The 17,928-nt window shown below is 45.9% G+C and overlaps 1 protein-coding gene across 1 annotated transcript; it reads right to left on the bottom strand.

Annotated features, from left to right (window-relative positions):
- Positions 1–2,531: 2,531 nt before the first annotated feature.
- Positions 2,532–14,041, bottom strand: ISL1 (ISL LIM homeobox 1). The gene is made up of 6 exons (XM_007470740.1): positions 13,461–14,041; positions 12,351–12,540; positions 9,336–9,595; positions 7,215–7,501; positions 5,829–5,996; positions 2,532–3,784 (listed from the first exon to the last, which is right to left on the bottom strand). Exons 1-6 carry the CDS (start codon positions 13,486–13,488, stop codon positions 3,668–3,670), a joined length of 1,050 nt encoding a protein of 349 aa, XP_007470802.1. The 5' UTR covers positions 13,489–14,041; the 3' UTR covers positions 2,532–3,667.
- Between the last annotated feature and the right edge of the window lie 3,887 nt (positions 14,042–17,928).

Genomic DNA, 17,928 nt, shown 5'->3' with positions numbered 1-17,928 from the left:
TTTTTTAATGGTAAGAAAAGCCAGGTCCATTTGATGAAAGGAAAAGACAGCGACAGTAAACTGATACAGAGGATGTTATTGCTCTGAACAATAGGGAGAAAAAAATCCTGTCTTTTTAGGAGTATAGATGTTGATATAGATTCCCTGATTTAAGGACAGCGTCCTGGATGTTTTTAGTTGCATTAAATTTTAGCTTGCAGAAGCTGGAGGAAATGAGTCATAATGTCCAGAAGGGAGAATTCAGAGTAATAAGGGGAGGGAGGATCAAAGATAATGGCAAACAGGAGGAATTTCATTAGAAGAGCACCGCTCAAAATTCGATCTCCAGAGGTGTGCAGGGAAAAGGAGAGTATGTGCAAAAGATGGTTTGCAAACAAGAAGACATTTCAGCTACACATTTTAGAGCACATGCTGAGAAGTCTAGAAAGGAACACACCTTTCATATGAATAATACAAGAACTGGAATGCTATCGACCCATCAATCCATTCTCAGCCATCAGGCAACATATATCTTGAATCTAGCAAGTGAAACCAAATCATTCAACACTTCCCTCCCAAATTACTGTACTTAAATTCGAGCTGTGGACTTCAGAACAGACTGACATCTATATATGTAAAACATTATCTCCCCACACACAAACCTAATCTTAGAAATAAATGTCAGGATGAAAAACCATCACAAAGATGTGTGCCTCCCTTAAGTACCTCTATTGCATTCAAACCCTAAATAAAGTTTTTTTCCAAGTCCTAATGTTTTCAAACGTGTCTGCTAAAGGCTATGGCTGGGAAAGGGAACTTAATGGTTTTCAAACCAGGGCTTGGGCTATCAGTAACTCCGCACTCCTGACACCAATATTCATGTTGTACCTGCCATCCTTTCACTTATTAGTTAGTCGTCTCAGGTATGACGGTGAGCAAAAAGGAAAATCAAAGACAGGCGAATAGAAAACAGTGAACGGGAATCTGAAAGAGTCAAGTCTGGTGCAAGAGGTTAGAGGAGAGACACGGGACAGAAAAGAAGAAAAAGGAAAACGAGAAGAAGGAGAAGAAAAAAAAAAAGAAAAAAGGCCTTTCTTGGAGAAGATCCGTGTGAGATAAGACATAACTCCTGTTTTTCTCAACAGATGACTACAAGCCATTATTACTGCGGCCAAATTATTACCCCTCTGTCAAGAATTAGACACAACAATCAAAGTAATCAACGGGCATGTCTAATGCACTGTAACATTTTCAATGCAAAGTTTGTTTTCTCTCTGGCCCCACCACGTTAGAGCCTGTAATTAACCCCTTATGTAGGACAAAGCCAAACAAAAGCCTAATTGAGGCTCTTTCCCGACTTGCCGCAGGTTTGGAGAGGGTGAAAGCGATTTGAGAGCTGGGGAGACGCGGGGCTCCCGGGGCTCCAGCCCGGCCTCCGGCCCGCTCGCCGTCAGGGGTCCTAAGGGGCGCACGCCACGAGACACACGATTAGGGTACGTTAGCTTTCGTATTTATTACGAGTTGTCAGATGTAAGGCATTACACTGGCGCGTACAAATGCATTCAGTCTGTAGAGAGCCAAAGTATCATGGGGGAGGGGGAGGGGAGGAGACAGGGTGGAGCCCCAAATCCTTACTCTACACCCACAAACGAACCGAGAAGCCTGATTTCGAACAGGACCATTTCTCCTTCCCTGGGTTCTGCTTCTGGCCCAGGAGCCGCTGCTAAATGCCAGCAAGCAAGGTGTTAAGAGCTCACGTCCGCGAAACTCTGAGCGCACTTAACCCGGACTCCTGCCCCTAGAAGGCGGTTCCCCACCTAGTCCTCGCCGCGCCCCTCCACCCTAACCAATCACCCTCGTAAGGTTTTGGGGGTCTGAGTTAAGGGAGAAAGAGAGAAGGGGAGGCGGGTAGGAAACAAGTTGGAGACGGTGGGGAAGGAGAGGCAAGAAAAGACACCCACTGACTGGTCTGGGAACTGGTGAGAAAACTCCCCTCTCTCCGTCTGGTCTTCCTGCGCAAATAAAGCAGCATTTCTCAAACGGCTGACAGCCGCCACTGGTAAATAATGGTTATACTTCACTGGCTAGGCAGAAAGCCTCTCTTTTAGCGAGAGCTTATACTTGAAATATGGGTCATTTCAACGATCCTAAGCAGAAGACTTTGGTATAAAGCACTCTAAGAAGATAAAAATAGTGACTCAGGATCAAAATCCATTTTAAGCAGGACCCTCTTCCTATTTTGGGTGGGGTGGGGTGGGATGGAGGGTGGGGCAAGAAAAGAGACAGGAGGAAAGAAAGGTGGGAAACAGGACAGAGGAAAGCATCTCATTTTCAAAAAACCAGTAATATTATCACAGCTGAGAGCAAAAGGCTTCCAACCAGTTTTGATCCAACTATTGAAATGCAAACTTGCAAGTTCAACCTTAACTATCTGCAATAAAATATCACACCTATTATACGTCAGTTTACCCCGATTCACATGCAGTCCTTAATTTCAGACATTTTAATGACTTACTTGTAAACATATAAAAGAGGGACCCTGGATCATTGTGTTTATTTATTTATCTATGCCAAACATTTATTGGTGAAATAGTCCTGAAGATATAATTCTACATATGGCGCTTTGATTTCACATAATATTTAAGAAAAAAGACAAAACACATAGAATTAGACATATAATTCAAAGACCACGGTACAACCTTTATCTTTTTTTTTTTTTACTTCAGCAAACAAAACATAATGTCAAATGACATGAAAAGTGGCAAGTCTTCCGACAATAAATAATAAATTACTTTATAATTTTTGCAATGCAAGAGCAAACAAAAAAAAAGTTTCCTTTTTTTCCTCTTTATTTCCAGAGAGAGCGAAAACAGTCATTTTAACCAATAACTATACACATCTTTGGGGGAAAAGTTCTTGGACAGACACAAGTCAAACACAATCCCGAGACGCTTGTGGCAAAATAGAGGTAACCTTGTTGCAATGCTTTATAAGTTGGTTTTTAAATCTGAATTCAAAAACCTTTAAAGTCGCTTCAGACTTCTTGATAGAGGAGGGATCTCAAAAAAAAAGGGGGGGAGGGGCAAAAGGAAAAAAGAAATCAGCTACAGGACATGCTAGAGACCCAGGATTTCAATTAACCCCTTGTTCAAGTCAACTAAAAACATCGCAAACCAACGCAGCTCCACCTTCCTGAAAGGACTCTTTCAGCCAAAGAGGCCAGTTTCTCTTTCTGCTCATTTGCTGGAGCTCCTGTTTGGCAAGGCAATGACCAATATAGAAACAGCACCATTCAGAATAAGATGGACTAGAAAATCTCTATTTCTGCTTTTCTCTAGATGTGCAGTGAAATGAAAATGCTTTTTTTTGAGATCCTTGAATATAAATCCTCTACGTTTTAAAAACGTCTTTTTTTTTTTTTTTCAGTACTCCTAAGGTCATTGGATAGCATTATGTTGGGTTTGGGTTTTGTTTGTTGTTTTAATTCTAGTAAAATCCCATGATTGTCTTCACAGTGTTGCTACCATATCACCTTGTCATTAAAACAGACTTCGTGCGTTTCATGGAGCATTCATTTCTTGATTCAGTTTTTATTGACTGGGTCGTTAAATACTTTTGTTTCGGAGTTCAACATTATAATTTCCCACTTTCTCCAACAGGGAAAAAAATACATCTGAATGAATGTTCCTCATGCCTCAATTGGACTGGCTACCATGCTGTTAGGTGTATCTGGGAGCTGAGAGGACATCGACGCCACTTCACTGCCAGTGGAATTAGAGCCCGGTCCTCCTTCTGAAAAATTGACCTGCATAGAAGGTTAAGAAATGAATAAAGGAGGCTGTGATCGTATTCACAAAAGGATTATAAACTTGTCCTCTGTGTGTGTGTGTGTGTGTGTGTGTGTGTGTCTGTGTGCAGAGACAGATATATAGAGATATCCGCATATATAATTGAATTTTAACAGGCTTAAAGAAAGCCTACAAGGAAAAGAACTTGGGAAGAAATCCTCTCGCTTTCCCATCTTCCAAGAGATCTCTGTTTTAACTGAAACTGAATTCCCAACATTATGTTGCATTAAATTATTTAAGAACAAATGTGTTTCCCACTGTAAAATGGCATCGCAACTCCACCATGCATGCTCGAAATAAAATTATCCTGCTGGCTACGTGTTGCCCTGGGAGCAGGCGAGTTCTCAGTCTCTAGGCGTCAAAGCCTCTCTTCTTGAGTTGGAAAATCCATAACACGCCGCTCATATCGTGTGACGGGAGATTCAGAGGAGGCTCCACAGAACAGTGATTAACTCCTCAGAGGGTTCACAGCGTGGCCTTTCTTCCTTGTTGTTGGTCCTGCTGCCTTTTGGCCTCTTTCTCTCTTTCAATCAGGCTCTTCCTTCCGAGAGGAGACCCATATATTATAACGTCATCCACATTATAAATATCTGGCTCCTTCTCTTAAGCCAAAAGTATTGTGTTGCTGTTGTAAACCTTCTTCTCCGCTCTGCTCCCAACACCTCCCCATCCTCGGCTTCCCTTCCACTGCTCTCAGCTGACACTAAAGTTTCAGGAGGTGCAAACACTTGGCTGCCCTGAACCCTCCCCTTACCTGCCTTCTATGATCCAAGTAACTGGTAAGATTAGCCTGACATTAAAAATAATTTCTTTTTCCTAATTCCAGGGTCTACCTTCCTTGCTATCTTATTGAACTTTCCCACTGTGAGGCCAAGGGACTTCTCAAATCTGCCTCCTCTAGACTGGCCCACTTTCAAACAGACACCTGGGCCAAGCCCTTTTAACTCTTGCCTGTGGCCCATTACCCAACTGTTGCCACAAAGAAAGAAAATGCCCTCCAGGTAAATGTGAGGGGAAAAAGTTAACCTCAATTCAAGCTTTATTTTCAAAGAAAGGAACAAGTTTTTCAGATGGATCTTGTTTTATAGAACAAGATCCTACAGGGCTGTTTATTACTTAAGAAACAAAAACCGTATGTGTACATATATCATCTCACAAAAGATATATACTTAATAATCTTAGTTATCTTCACCCAGGTGAAAGGTGAGTTTAGTTTTCTCTTCTCTGGATGTGTAGAACATATTAACACGAAAACCGGTTTCAACATTATTATCTCTGATTGGTAGAACTCAGGTTCCTTTTGCTATACCTGCCCCACAGTATATGACTGTGTAGGATATTTGAACTTACATACTAAAAAAATGTTTAAGCAGTCCTTACATTTTAGATTAAGATATAGTCCCAGAAAGAGATATAGTCACAAAAAGTATCAATCATATCTTTGAATAACTGAACTTTTTATTGATATATTTGAATAGTGCACAGATAGGTGCCTGCTGACCATTGATAATAACATTGATTATGTATTACAACACTGATTATTATTACAATCACCTTGATTTAGGTCCTTAACTATACCATGCTCTAGGAGCTGAGAAGGGAGTAAATTTACTGGCTGCTGATCAAAATGCCAAGGTGATCTCTAACGTCCCTTCTGACGCTACAAGTTGAAGATGTATGATTCTGCAACCCAGGATACCTTCCCACGCGTGTCTATTTAGTTAGGCACCTTGAAGTTAATCCCTCAGAACAGGGCTGATTGATAGAAAATTCAACCTATATGATCAAACTACGAACTCTCACAGAAAAGACTGACAAGAGGTTTGTTTTCCTTGTGTGCTTCCCTCCTCTCTCCAACACACCGCCTTGGTCTCTCCCCAACTCTGGGGTCGGGGAGCACCCTCTTCTCTCACCCCCCAGAATCTTTCCTTGTGTGACAGTTTAACCAGAATCTCCTTTCTTTGGAGATTCAGCCTCCCCACTCTGGGAGCTGACACTTACCAGTTGCTGAAAAGCCGGCTGATCTATGTCACTCTGCAAGGCGAAGTCACTCAGTACTTTCCAAGGCGGCTGGTAACTTTGCACCTCCACTGGGTTTGCCTGTAAGCCACCGTCGTGTCTCTCTGGACTGGCAGCCACCATGGGAGTTCCTGTCATCCCCTGGATATTCTGTGAATAGGTCCCCCCCAATCCCAACATGTTAATGAGCAAACTCCCTCCCTCCATTGTCTGTGCAGGCTAAGCAAATATACCCTGGTATTATCTTATCTATATAGTGGCCTTTATTGACTCAGTTAATCTGCTGCGCGTATGGATATTAGCCAGGGTTCAGTTTTGTGTTATTACGTTTTGTTCTTCTGTTTCTGTGGGCTGGACTATTAGGTCTGCTTGGACCTCATTAAGCGAAATTCTGTTTCGACTTTCTTCTTTCCCTTTAAATTCACTGTTAATCCCAATTCCGCCCATCTGCTTTTCCAGGCCATAGCATCTCAGTGGAAAGCTGAGGCAGGATAGGCCTCCCTTCAGCCTCTAGACATGGTGATTTTCTGGGCAGTTTGTTAGTCAGATTTGGGGGTAGATTTTCTGCAGGCAATTCTCTGGGAGCCAACCCCAACTCCCAAGCATTTGGGTCTGGCCGCTATTGTGCTATTATGCACTAACCAACTTAGAAAATGCCCTGGCCCAGGCTTGGCCAGTTTGCCAAATTTAATGACAGCAGGTTTTATGGCATTTAAAAATAGGGCCTAAGCAGTAAAAAGCAAAAAAAGAAAAAAAAAATTGCTGGTTGGTGGGGGGAAGAAAGAAACTCTTTCGTTTAACTTAACCAGGAGGCCTGCCAGTTGGGTGCCGCTCTGGGTCAGGGATGATTGTGAGTAATAGTGCCAGGGGCCTGACATCTCTGGAGACCTGGGCTTGACCTGGAGCAGAGGGTGCCCTGTTTTCACGGGTCACCTTGGGGCACTTCGCCCACCTGGGGGCTCTGCTGCAGGCTGCGCACGGGGGACACCGGGATGACCCTGGATTAAAAAGGAAGCCAAGGAGTTGTCCCTTCCTCCTCTCGGAACTTTGGCAAAACCAGCGCCAGGCCTCACTGCCCACGGAGGGGGGCGACGGCCCTTCCGGATCCGGGATGGGGCGAGGCTGAAGGGCACGAGCCCACCCCCGCAGGCTGGGGCCTCCCGGAGCAGCGCGGGCCGCTGTGTGGCCGCTGGGCCGGGCACCGGTGGGGGGGGCCTCTCCCCGGGGCAGGGGTGGGGGGAGGGGCTGCCAGTGCCGGGTCCTGCTCCGGAGCCGTAGGGAAATGGCGCCGGCCCACCTGGGCAGCCGGCACGCACGCCTCCTCGGCTTCCCCCTCTCGTCCCCTGCCCGGGCCCCAGGGCCACTCACAGTTTTGTCATTGGGTTGCTGCTGCTGGAGCTGCTTCATCATGATGCTCCGCTTCTTGTCCTTGCACCGCTTGTTCTGAAACCAGACCCGGATCACGCGGGGACTGAGGCCGGTCATCTCCACCAGTTGCTCCTTCATGAGCGCGTCGGGCCGGGGGTTGGCGGCGTAGCAGGTCCGCAAGGTGTGCAGCTGCTTCTCATTCAACACAGTCCGTACGCGGGTGGTCTTCTCTGGCTGCTTGTGGACGTGGGGCCGCAGGGCCGGCTGCCGGGCGGAGATGGGCTCGGCTGCGGGGCAAGGGGTGCCGTGAGCGGGCCGGGCCGCCCGCCCGCGCCGCTCCCGGACAATGGGCAGCTCTTTGCAGCCTCGACAGACAAAGCAGGGGCGGCAGAGGTGGGGGTAAGGGGCGCGAAAGGGAGAATAAAATCTCGCTCTCTAATCTCAGAGGTCAATGCTCAGTAATCCGGGCCCGGAAAGCAGCCTCCGCCCCTGCTCGTGTCAACATGGAGTCAGCAAAGGGGCGCACGTCTCAGGGCCCGTCCCCCTGCTCACAGCAAGGGCGGCATCGTTCTGCCTTGTTTCTCCTCCCTGTGCGCCTTTTCTAGTACCCGGACTGGGCCCAGGTTACACCGAGTCCACACACACACACCCCCCAACACACAGGCGGTACTAGGGAAGGAAACGTAGAACACCCCAGTGACAGCCAGAGACACTACCCCAGCGGGATGTCTGCAGCGGAATGGCTGAGGAGAGTTCTGACAGAGAGCTTGAACTTCAGTCCCCAGGGTACAATTATATCAAGGGGATAAAGAAATTCGGGATTTCGGCCATCTCTCAAGCCTTTGATCTTTCTTAGTCTACCTGGATCTACTAAATCTACCTGGATGTTCCTGATGTGATCTGATCCCAAGAAAAGGAAAATCGAAACTCTTTAGAGCTGCCCGGCCTCTAGAGAAAAGACAGCTGGGGAGTGTTCTGGCTCCTGACTCCCTCCCAATACTTTGGCTTCTTCTGTGCTTCCCACAGCAGATCACAGGTTGCACCTAACAGAAGTTGCCACCTCTGGCTTTGCCCCCCTGCAAGTTAAGTCACAAATCCCCCAGGACGGAATTCTTAGAGCTGCCAGAGAGCAGAGGAGGAAGAGTTGTAGTTTTCTCACAGACAGAACTCAGGGCGAATTGACACTTTAAAAACGCACAGGGCAGATCTATCAAGACCGGAAAGCAGGTTTGGAAACGTTGTCTGCCTTCTTACCTGTGGCCCCCTTCCTGGCCAACCTTGCTCTATTTCTGCTCTCCTTCCTGGGGCAAGGGCCCTCAGATGTGTTTGTTACAAATCTTGCACTTACCAGGACCCCCGGGGGTCAGGTCAACACCTATGGGGTCAATTTAGTGTCACAGCAACAGGCCCGAAGATGAAATTCTCACCAAATGAAGTAGAATGAACGGTTTAAACAGGGAGGCTCCCTTTAAAAGGCAATTACTGCAGATAAGCTTGTTGACAGTTTTAAATTACGGCTCCGTGCAAAGGCTTGCAATTATTAAAACTGTATCTTTTCAGGCCCACTCTCTCACAAAGGGATACAAATAAATTTTTAAAGTATTTTGGAGTGTAGGGGGGGGGCAGTTTGCAAGGGAAAAGGAATTGAGAGGCTAAATAACTTGAGGCCACCTAAGCTTCCTTCATTGGGTTAAAGGAGGAAGGTCCAGGGGCCCAGAGCTCCACCCCTTTAATTAGGCAGCTGCGGGGAGAATACCCGGCGGGGAGCTGAAGCCCGTTTTCAGTAAGCCGCGTTTTGGAGGCCAAGGTGAACTGGAAGTACTGTTTGGGCGTGTGCATACACGTGTGCCCAAGCGGTGTACATTCACGGGCACCCACATCTAGACACACAGACGGGTAGCTGTGCTGGGGGGAGTCAAGGGAGACAGTGAGGGCACTGAACCTTGCTGCGAAAGAGTGAAGCGCGGTGCAAGCCGCACCCAGAACCCTCCGTCTCCGACCGCAGCAACCGCCGCAAGGGTCCCAGGGTTGCTGCGGCCGCTGGCGCGCTGGCAGGGGTGGCGCTGGCCTCGCCTGGCGCCTGCCTCCCCGAGGAGGGCCTCCCTCCGCGCCCAGAAGTACCTGCCATTTGCAGCGGCCGCGCCGGGTGCAGGGGGCTGAGCGGGTCGCCGGCGCCCAGGCTGGCCCTCTCCACCACGTCGTGATCCGCGCGGCAGAAGAGCCCGTCCTCCCGCAGCGCGAACTCGTCCCCGGGGATGAGCTGGCGGCTGCAGGCCACGCAGCGGAAACACTCGATGTGGTACACCTTGGAGCGGGCGCGCATCACGAAGTCGTTCTTGCTGAAGCCGATGCTGCACTTGGCGCATTTGATCCCGTACAACCTGCGCGGGGGCCGGGCCCGGGGCGGGAGGGAAACACAGAGAGAGGGGGTCACTTCAGGCGGGCGCAGCCCCCGACCCAAGGTCGCTGGCAACCTCGGCCACAACGCCCTGAGACACTGAAATCAGCGTTCGCAGACAAGCTGGGAATGGGAGGGTGGAAATGATTAGATTTCTCTCGTTTCCCGCTCCATTTCCCCTTCCTATGAGCTTCTGTGTCTCGATCCGTACCTCTTAGTTGAAAACGCCCAGTCCAGACCATCGAAAAATGTTTGACGTGTTGGAAGCCTGGACCGCTGCTCCAGCGACCAGTCCAGGGTGGCCCTTGCCGCTCTTGGCAGGAAGGGGCCCAGGGGGACTCCGGGAGTCACTGGCCCCAAATTTTCGCCTCCCTATCCCCCAATTTCTGCTGCTAGAAACGTCTCTAAAACTGCAACCCAAATCCTCCTTTCAAAAGAAAATGAGGTTATGGAATGAGATTGTCACCCCACTCGGTTTGAAAACACACAAATGCACAGGCAGAAGAACAAAATGAAACCTCTGAGGGTTTCCAGAGCCCTTTCTGCACAAGCCCACTGCACTTTTCCCCGGCTAAAGATCTTTTCCTCAGGCAGCAATGTTAACAGAAAGTTTCCTCTCCCTTCCTCCTTTCATTATTATTTTAAAAATCTGCTTTGGTTCCCTCCATCTTTTTCAAGTTGCTGAAGCATCTACCTTTATTTCAGTTTGTTTGAGAAGCCTGACCAGACAGAAAAATGAAAAGACCCACTCCTAAGGTCTTCCTCACTGCTGACCTTTCTTTACCAAGAGACAATCCTTGTAGGTTTCATCTAGAGGCTCTGCCCTGGCCTCCTCTCCGCGTTCTCACTAATAACCAAAGCAGGAGCGTTCCTACAAACAGAGAGAATGAAGGAGAGGAAAAGACCTACACAAAGTGGGGTAAGAGGGGGAGCCTCGCTCCCCCAAGGGGAGAAAGGCATTCGGAAATCTAAACGGTCTCTCTGTTCTGCTTTCACAACTACAGGATTTCAAAGGGACACACACACGTGCACGCGCGCGCACACACACACACACAGCTGAAAGAGTGGAGAACAAAATGTAAAAGCGATTGGTTCCTTCCACTAACGTTTAGCCGGAATTAGGCACAAGCAGGTCTGAATACAATTGAGCAAAACACTATCTTCACAGGAGTAAAGCTACTGCTGGGGTCGAGAAGTGAGCTCTCCCTCTCCAGAATCTCCAGTTCACAAACCAATCAAGTAAACAATTGAAAATGGCTCATTTGTCAGAGGTTAGAAGGTAGATTCAAAAGTCTTCCCTCCCTCCGCCTACTCTATGTGAGATCTTCCACTTCATAGGATGAGGACTTTACCTTGCCTGTGAGCAAACAATTTGGAAAATCCCTCCCCCTTCCTCTAGCTCCCCACCTTCCCCTCTTTCCTCCCATTCTCCTCCCCCACCATCAAAGTATTAATAAACTTTTTTTTTTTCTGCACTGTTCAGCTTTATTAAAATTACGCTCTCCACTTCATGGTTTTAAAATAAGAAAAAAAATACTGCACACTAAGTGAGCAGGAAAAAATTGTAACTGCATACGTAAATCACAGCTAAACTTTAAGGTTAAGTTCTAAGCTCCATAAACTCTATGACTTACAGAGCTAATTACTTGTTAACAGCCACTGGAGAACTTATTTTTAAATACAATATTTTGATATTATTCGACATAATAACGAATCGACATAATAACGAAGGTGTTATCTCCTCTGTTTTGTTCTTAAAACAATAATATTTTCTTTGGAAATTCTACTTCCTTCCTAAGGCGGAAAATGAAGTTTCTGACATATGTATACACAAGTCAGAAAATTTGAGATTGGCAAAGCATAAAGTTTAGACGCAGAATAAATTGAAAGAAAAAAATTCAGAAAGTTCCTTATGTGGTTTTATTCTTGACAGTAAGGGAAATTCGCTCATTTTATCAGCTACCAGATTTTAATGTGAGAAAGGAAGCTGTTCAATTATCTAAATACACCAATTGTTCGTAGACAGATGATGGGCAATTTGATCTGCTCTGTCTAATTCATCAGCTCAGATAAGATAAGAAAGAAGACAGTCAGATGTCACCAAAGGGTTAATATTTAAAAAGATTAAATTTCCGGTCTTTTTTACAGAGAATATTTGGGTTGGTTTTTAAATTTTCCAGGCAGGAGTCCTTACCCTAAAAGTAAAAGGGCAATATCTCTATTTGCTCTTACAAAGTACATCTCTAAATATGCTTAGGTCAAACTATTTCACCTATTGCACTGACATCTCCGAAGAATCTGGAAGTTACTAATAAAATACTTAATTAAAATAAATAAAAAAGAAAAAACATTGCATGATACAATAAAAACCAACCAACCTTTTTTTTTAAGTTTAGAAACCCCAACTTTTCCATCTTGAATTTTTTTGTTTGTTTTGGAAGGGGGAGGGTAACAGAGGAAAATAATTTGAGCACCACAAATTCCAAGAGCAATTATACAAGCTTCAATGCCACATAATTTACGGGAACCACTATCGAGTTTCGCGGGGGTTTTTTTTCCCTCTAAAAAGTAAAATGAACAGCATAGGTTAATTTACATATTACACTTCCAAGGGTAACTTTTGCACGCTGGAATCCATTAAGGCAAACTTCACCAAGGACAAAGCCACACAAAATAATGACGAATGGGGAGAGAGAGGGAAATCTCACAAAATTAAGGAAGCAGTATAAATGGCGTACCTGATATAATCTCTTTTACAGTAGGTTTTCCCATCTCTAACAAAGCACGTACAGCTCTCGTCCAAATACTGATTACACTCCGCACATTTCAAACATGCCGCATGCCATTCCAAATCCGGAGAAACCCTCAGAATATACTGATCGTGAATTTGATTGCCGCAACCAACACATAGGGAAATCAGACGTTTTTCTGAAATGAAAATAAATACATGATTGACTAACCGTTTACTTCCTACAGAGATAAACACACTTTTAGTGTCGTTCTCTTATAGGGCGTACTCGTTTTTTGACTAACCGTTTACTTCCTACAGAGATAAACACACTTTTAGTGTCGTTCTCTTATAGGGCGTGCTCTGGGGGTTTTTTTTTTTTTTTTTTTTAAGAGTATTGCACTTTGGGATGGTAATTGGAGTGTGCCATCAAAACCCTGACTCATTTTTAAAAGGAGGTGGAATATATGTAAAATGCAGATTTGAATAGTCTACATTTGTAAGCCTAGCACGCAATCAAACCCGTTCATTTTGTATTTCTTTTTCCTCCCTCCTCCCTCTTTGCCATAATCATTGGGAAAGATTATGGATAAGTCAAGTCAAATAAAAGGTTTTGACTAGAAGCGTTAAGTGAACGCAGGGATGTCTATATTTTCCATGAAGCACGCTCTTAAATAGCACATAGGACTGGAAATTGTTAGCAAGAGCAGACATCAATACAGTTGTCACTCGTTCTCTTTTGCAAGTCTAATGCTAATTCACATCTCCGGGTATTGTACTTGCAGGCGGACCTTTGCAACAGAATATCCTTCTCGGAGAGCTCAGGATTCCCGAGGAGGAAACCACCGCTTAGCATCAGAAGGCTAGGGTTTTGGAGGGCACGCAGGCGAATTCAAACACAAGGTACGATCAGTTTCCCGAAGATCAGAACCGACAGCAAGCATGCAGGCGTGGCGGCAACAAGAAAAAGCCACCTTCTCTCTCTCTCTCTCTCTCTCTCTCTCTCTCTCTCTCTCCAAGCAATGACTCGAACTCCGAAGAGCCCTTGGCACCCTTGCCTGAGAGAGACCCCCACACAAGAACAGCACACCGAGCCCCACAAGGTAAAATCGCCTCTTACTTTTTGGTGGATCTCCCATGTCTCCCATATCTGTAACAGGGAGTAATGTCCACAGTGAAATGGTGGTTGTACAGTTGGTGACCAACCCACAGAGAGGATGCTGGAGCTGTGGCTAAGTGGGAAACAGTGGCCCCTAGGGTTGCCAAGGCTGAGAGAGCCGCTGCCCGGCTGCGCCGCGCCCTCGCGGATCAGGGAGTCCAATTTAAGCCGGCGGAGCTGGCGGAGCGGAGGCGCTGCGGCGGCGGCTGACTCGAAGCGGCTCGGGCACCTCTCTTCCTTATCTCTTACTCAAACTTCTCTGCTCCAACTCAGCTCCATCGCCATTGGTCTGACGCAGCGCGCGGGGACGTCAGGCGAGCGCCTCGCCCATTGGCTGCGGGACGCGCGGCGCAGCTGTTCTGATTATCATATTTCAGCCTCGCTGCTGCCGTGCGCCACTGACCGCTCAGCTAGCCCGCGGCAGAGGATTAGGGCTCCCGAGGCGAGTTGCTCTGGGCTCAGGCCGCTCTCCCCAGATGCTCGGGCGGCCTGGCCGCTCTGGCTTTTAGCTTCCTTCTCTTCCTCCTTCTCCTGCCCCCTTCCCTTGCTCCTTCTCGGCGGTGCCGCCAGCGCCGTCGCCTCCTGTCGCGCTGCTCCTCCGCCCTGCGCTCCTGGGGTCCCCACAGTCCGGCTGGCCGTGTGGCGCGCTGGGCTCACTTTTCCGCCGCCGGTGGCGAGTGGCTGGTGGGTAGGTCTTCCTGATGAAGAGGTCCTTCCCGGGCTTTAGGAAGAGGGGCGACTTGGAACAGGCCGTTTGCCTCGTTTGGTTTCGCGCTTTGGCGCACAGCTCCGGGCCTGGCCGGGCTTTGCCGCCGGAGCGGGTGAGTTCCCGAACTGGCTGAGCATAGCGCGCTGGGAGCTGGCTAGGGGAAGACGAACCGGTCATGGGAAGAATAGACCCAGAGGAATTGTTCGCTGCTGCTACCCCACTACCCCGTTATCCCTGACCTCAGATCTCCAGAAACGTGGGGGGTGGGGGGAAGGGGCGCTTCTTGCCTAAGCGGAAAATCAGGTTGGAAGCGCACGGGTAAAACCAAGCTGACTCCGCGGACTACTCTCTCCTTCCGACCCGCGAGGTCGGCTTTGCAGTTTAGAATTAGGAAGTGCACTAACCCGAAGCCTAAGTGCAAAGTGATCGGCCAGTAGTTTAAAGTTTGCAAAGCGATTATAGCCTGTCCAGTTCCCCTCTCTGCTTGTTTCCTGCCCTTTGTTTTTAAGCAAACGTGTGCAGTTAGCTGGTGGTGTTTGATAATTGTAAGGACAAGTCTCCACGTCTCTCTAGATTTTAAAAATGCGTCAGTCTAAGGGCGTGAGTTAGGGAGAGGTCTAACAGAAGAACAGGGAAATACCTATTTCACTTCACTGGGTGTGTTTATCTAATCATTTTCTCTCGGGAAACAACCTGGAGAGAGAAGAATGTTGGCTGCAACTCGCCGGTAAATAACTGTTTTCAATAATTTCTTACATGTTCCCGTCATATCTTAACCATCTCCCCAAAACAGACACAGGAAGGCCACGAAGACTCCCCCCACCGCACTCCTCCAAACGCTCCTGAGTAGCTGTTCCTTATCTAATGTGACTGCCAGTTTTATCTAAAAAGGCCCGCAAACGCACGCAGTAGTAGGTTTAATTTCGGTGTTTAATTTCGGTTGCCTTGAGAAAACCTGGTGTGTTAGGAAACTCCGTTCTTTGTATCATTCGCCAGATCTAGCCCTTGATAACAGCCGTGAGCCCTCAGCCGGTCTCAGTGGCTCGGTTTACAGGGATATGCGTCTCCAGAGCGCAGAGAGAAACTAAGATGCTGAATTTCCTCCTGATCTGGCTGGGGCTTTGCCAAGAACATGCATTTGTTTTGTTTTCTCTCAAGGAAAATTTCTAACTAGATCTCATCCCTTCTGTTTTTATTGTATCAATAAGTTATATCAGAGTGCTGTGTGTGAAATCGAAAGTTAGAGGTAGGTTGATACATTTACCAGACTGGGGGGGGCGGGGTGGTTTTGGTTTTTGGTCATAGTTTCTAGTCTCGCTGGTATTATATGCGTGGAGCCTTTTGTCAGGCTGCTTTTGTAAAACTGATGCTGGTAATGACAACACGAAGCAAATCTTCCCAGCATACGGGTATGTTTCCTGTACAGATAACCAAGCTGACTCTATTTTTAAAAAAGGTACTATATCTCCAGGAAGTAGAGAATTTTAACCAATCATATTCCATCATGCCACCTTTATAACATGGAATTAAACAACGGAAGCTGCCAGAAGCCTGATGACTTACATTTGAGATCCAGAAAGCACCCTCACTAACCATCCTCCTTCAAACCAGCCACACACACAGTGTGGTATTTTAACTCCCTAAACTCATAAGCTATTCTAAAGAATTATTGCTGCTGATGATAGCAAGTCCAAATAGAAAAGCTGGCATGTGGCTTGGAGGTAAACCGTTAGTAATAGGCAATTTTATCATAATGATGAAGACAAGATGTTTTCCTTTCTTCAGCCCACACTGTTACTGTAAACAAGTATTTTCTTAAGAAGTTTCTAAGCTGTTAGAGGTAAAGATCATGCAGAAGATACCTTCTGTCAAAGGGAAAAATTTGAGGGAACCCAGTTATGTTGTTCCATGATGGATGTACTCTGGAGTTCTGTGTGTCTGTAGCTAATACATTTTGCATTAAAATCAAAGTTAGGATAGCAGGCATTATTGTTTCACTTCACCTTGAAGTTCAAGTGCGATCACAGATTATTCCCCTATTTGTTTAAATGATTTCTATACACACATTTAACGCATCAAATATATCTGTAAAAAAAATTTTGTAATGTTTTTATAGAATACATCAAACTGTGATTAACAATATTTCCCCCCCCCCCCCCCCGTATTTGATCACAGGAGCGACCTCTTGTGTTCAAAGCGGGGATTAGACCCTCTCGTCAAAAATGGATTCAATTTTGACCTTTGTATATTCTGGTAGGTCAAAAAATCTATCCTTAAAAACAGCAGTTGTGTGAATCCCGTTGTCAGCTCCTCCACTGGTGAGAGAAAAAAGAATATGAGTTCTTATTAAGTATAGTTCCCTTTACCTCCTGGCCATCACAAATATATTTTAATGTCTTTGAATATAAAAGGGATGCTAAGATTTAGTTAAGTTCCACTTGAGTCTGTGGCATCCACCCACATGGGCTTGTACACACCTTCCAAAACGCAGCTTTTCCACCTAAAATGCCTGGTGGGCTCTTAGAGCTGCGCTTTGTGTGTTGTTGCTTTCTTTCTCTGCTTTGATTAAAATTTAAACACTCCACATCAAACAATGCCAAATACAGATTCCTAAACAAATATCATGTTCTCAAGCTACATTTCAAATACCTAAATAGGCTTTAATTGCAATTGACAAGTAGCATTACATATTTAGGATTTATTTCCCAACAACTTCTGGCAGATATAAGTGGATTTTAAGTAGGTTCTTTGGGAAATTATGTACGGTAAGGGGGAAAACTTTTCCCTCCCCAACTAACCAAGATTGGGAAGGAGAGGCGGCTTTGATCAGCTTTCCCTGAACTATGGATTTGTTTGGGAACTTATTCCCAGGGAGGTGATGCTCAGTTTAGCCCACATCAGGATCAGGCTTGAGAATAACAATTGGAATGCCAATCTCCACGAGTAAGGTGTTCAGATATAAATATATATATATATAACTGAAGGATTTATATTTTCTGATATCCACAAATACATAATTTGCGGGTCAAAATGAAACATGGACATATTTTATTCACCTCAGAAAATAGGTATGGAATATATGTATATTTATCCCATTCACACTTTTTGTTTTTACTTATCCTATGTAAGATAGGAATAAGAATAAGGCTATACAAACCATCAGTATCTTAAATCACGTCCAAGGGTCAGATAAAATTACAGCCGTATAAAGGGAGTCACGATTAACCATTTATATTCCACCCAGGACCGGTGTGGATGTTTAGAACTAATTTGCCTCTCTTCCAGTTGCTGGTGGTGGCTTAATGAGGATGAATCAAGAGAACCTGCACTCTAATTTCAGAGAAAAATGGAAGGGATATTCTTTATGTACCATTGGGTATGAAATGATTGTCTTTTTTTCTCTCCTTTTACTTTTTAAAAAATAATTCTAAGCAAAGATAATAATAAAGGCAGTTGTTAACAACAACAAACCTTTAGTTGTCATTCTTATTTTATTGCCAAGGACTCCTGCTGTGATTGTAGTTTTGTTGAGTGTCAGTTGCTTTATTAACCAGTTAAAACAATCTGGGTGAATTAGCAAGAATTTTCTTCTGCATGCAGAGCTTCTTAGCCTGAATTCAGGTAACCGCTGTGTCTGTCACCAGCGGTTCTGCTATTCTCTACTAGCGGACCGCAGCCAGGGAGGCAGTGTTCATGTGCGGTCTCCTGCTCGGTTCCCAG

The sequence above is a fragment of the Lipotes vexillifer genome, unplaced genomic scaffold (assembly GCF_000442215.2).
Source record: "Lipotes vexillifer unplaced genomic scaffold, Lipotes_vexillifer_v1.1 scaffold96, whole genome shotgun sequence".
NCBI lineage: Eukaryota > Metazoa > Chordata > Mammalia > Artiodactyla > Lipotidae > Lipotes > Lipotes vexillifer.
This window is presented reverse-complemented; position numbering and strand designations above follow the sequence as displayed.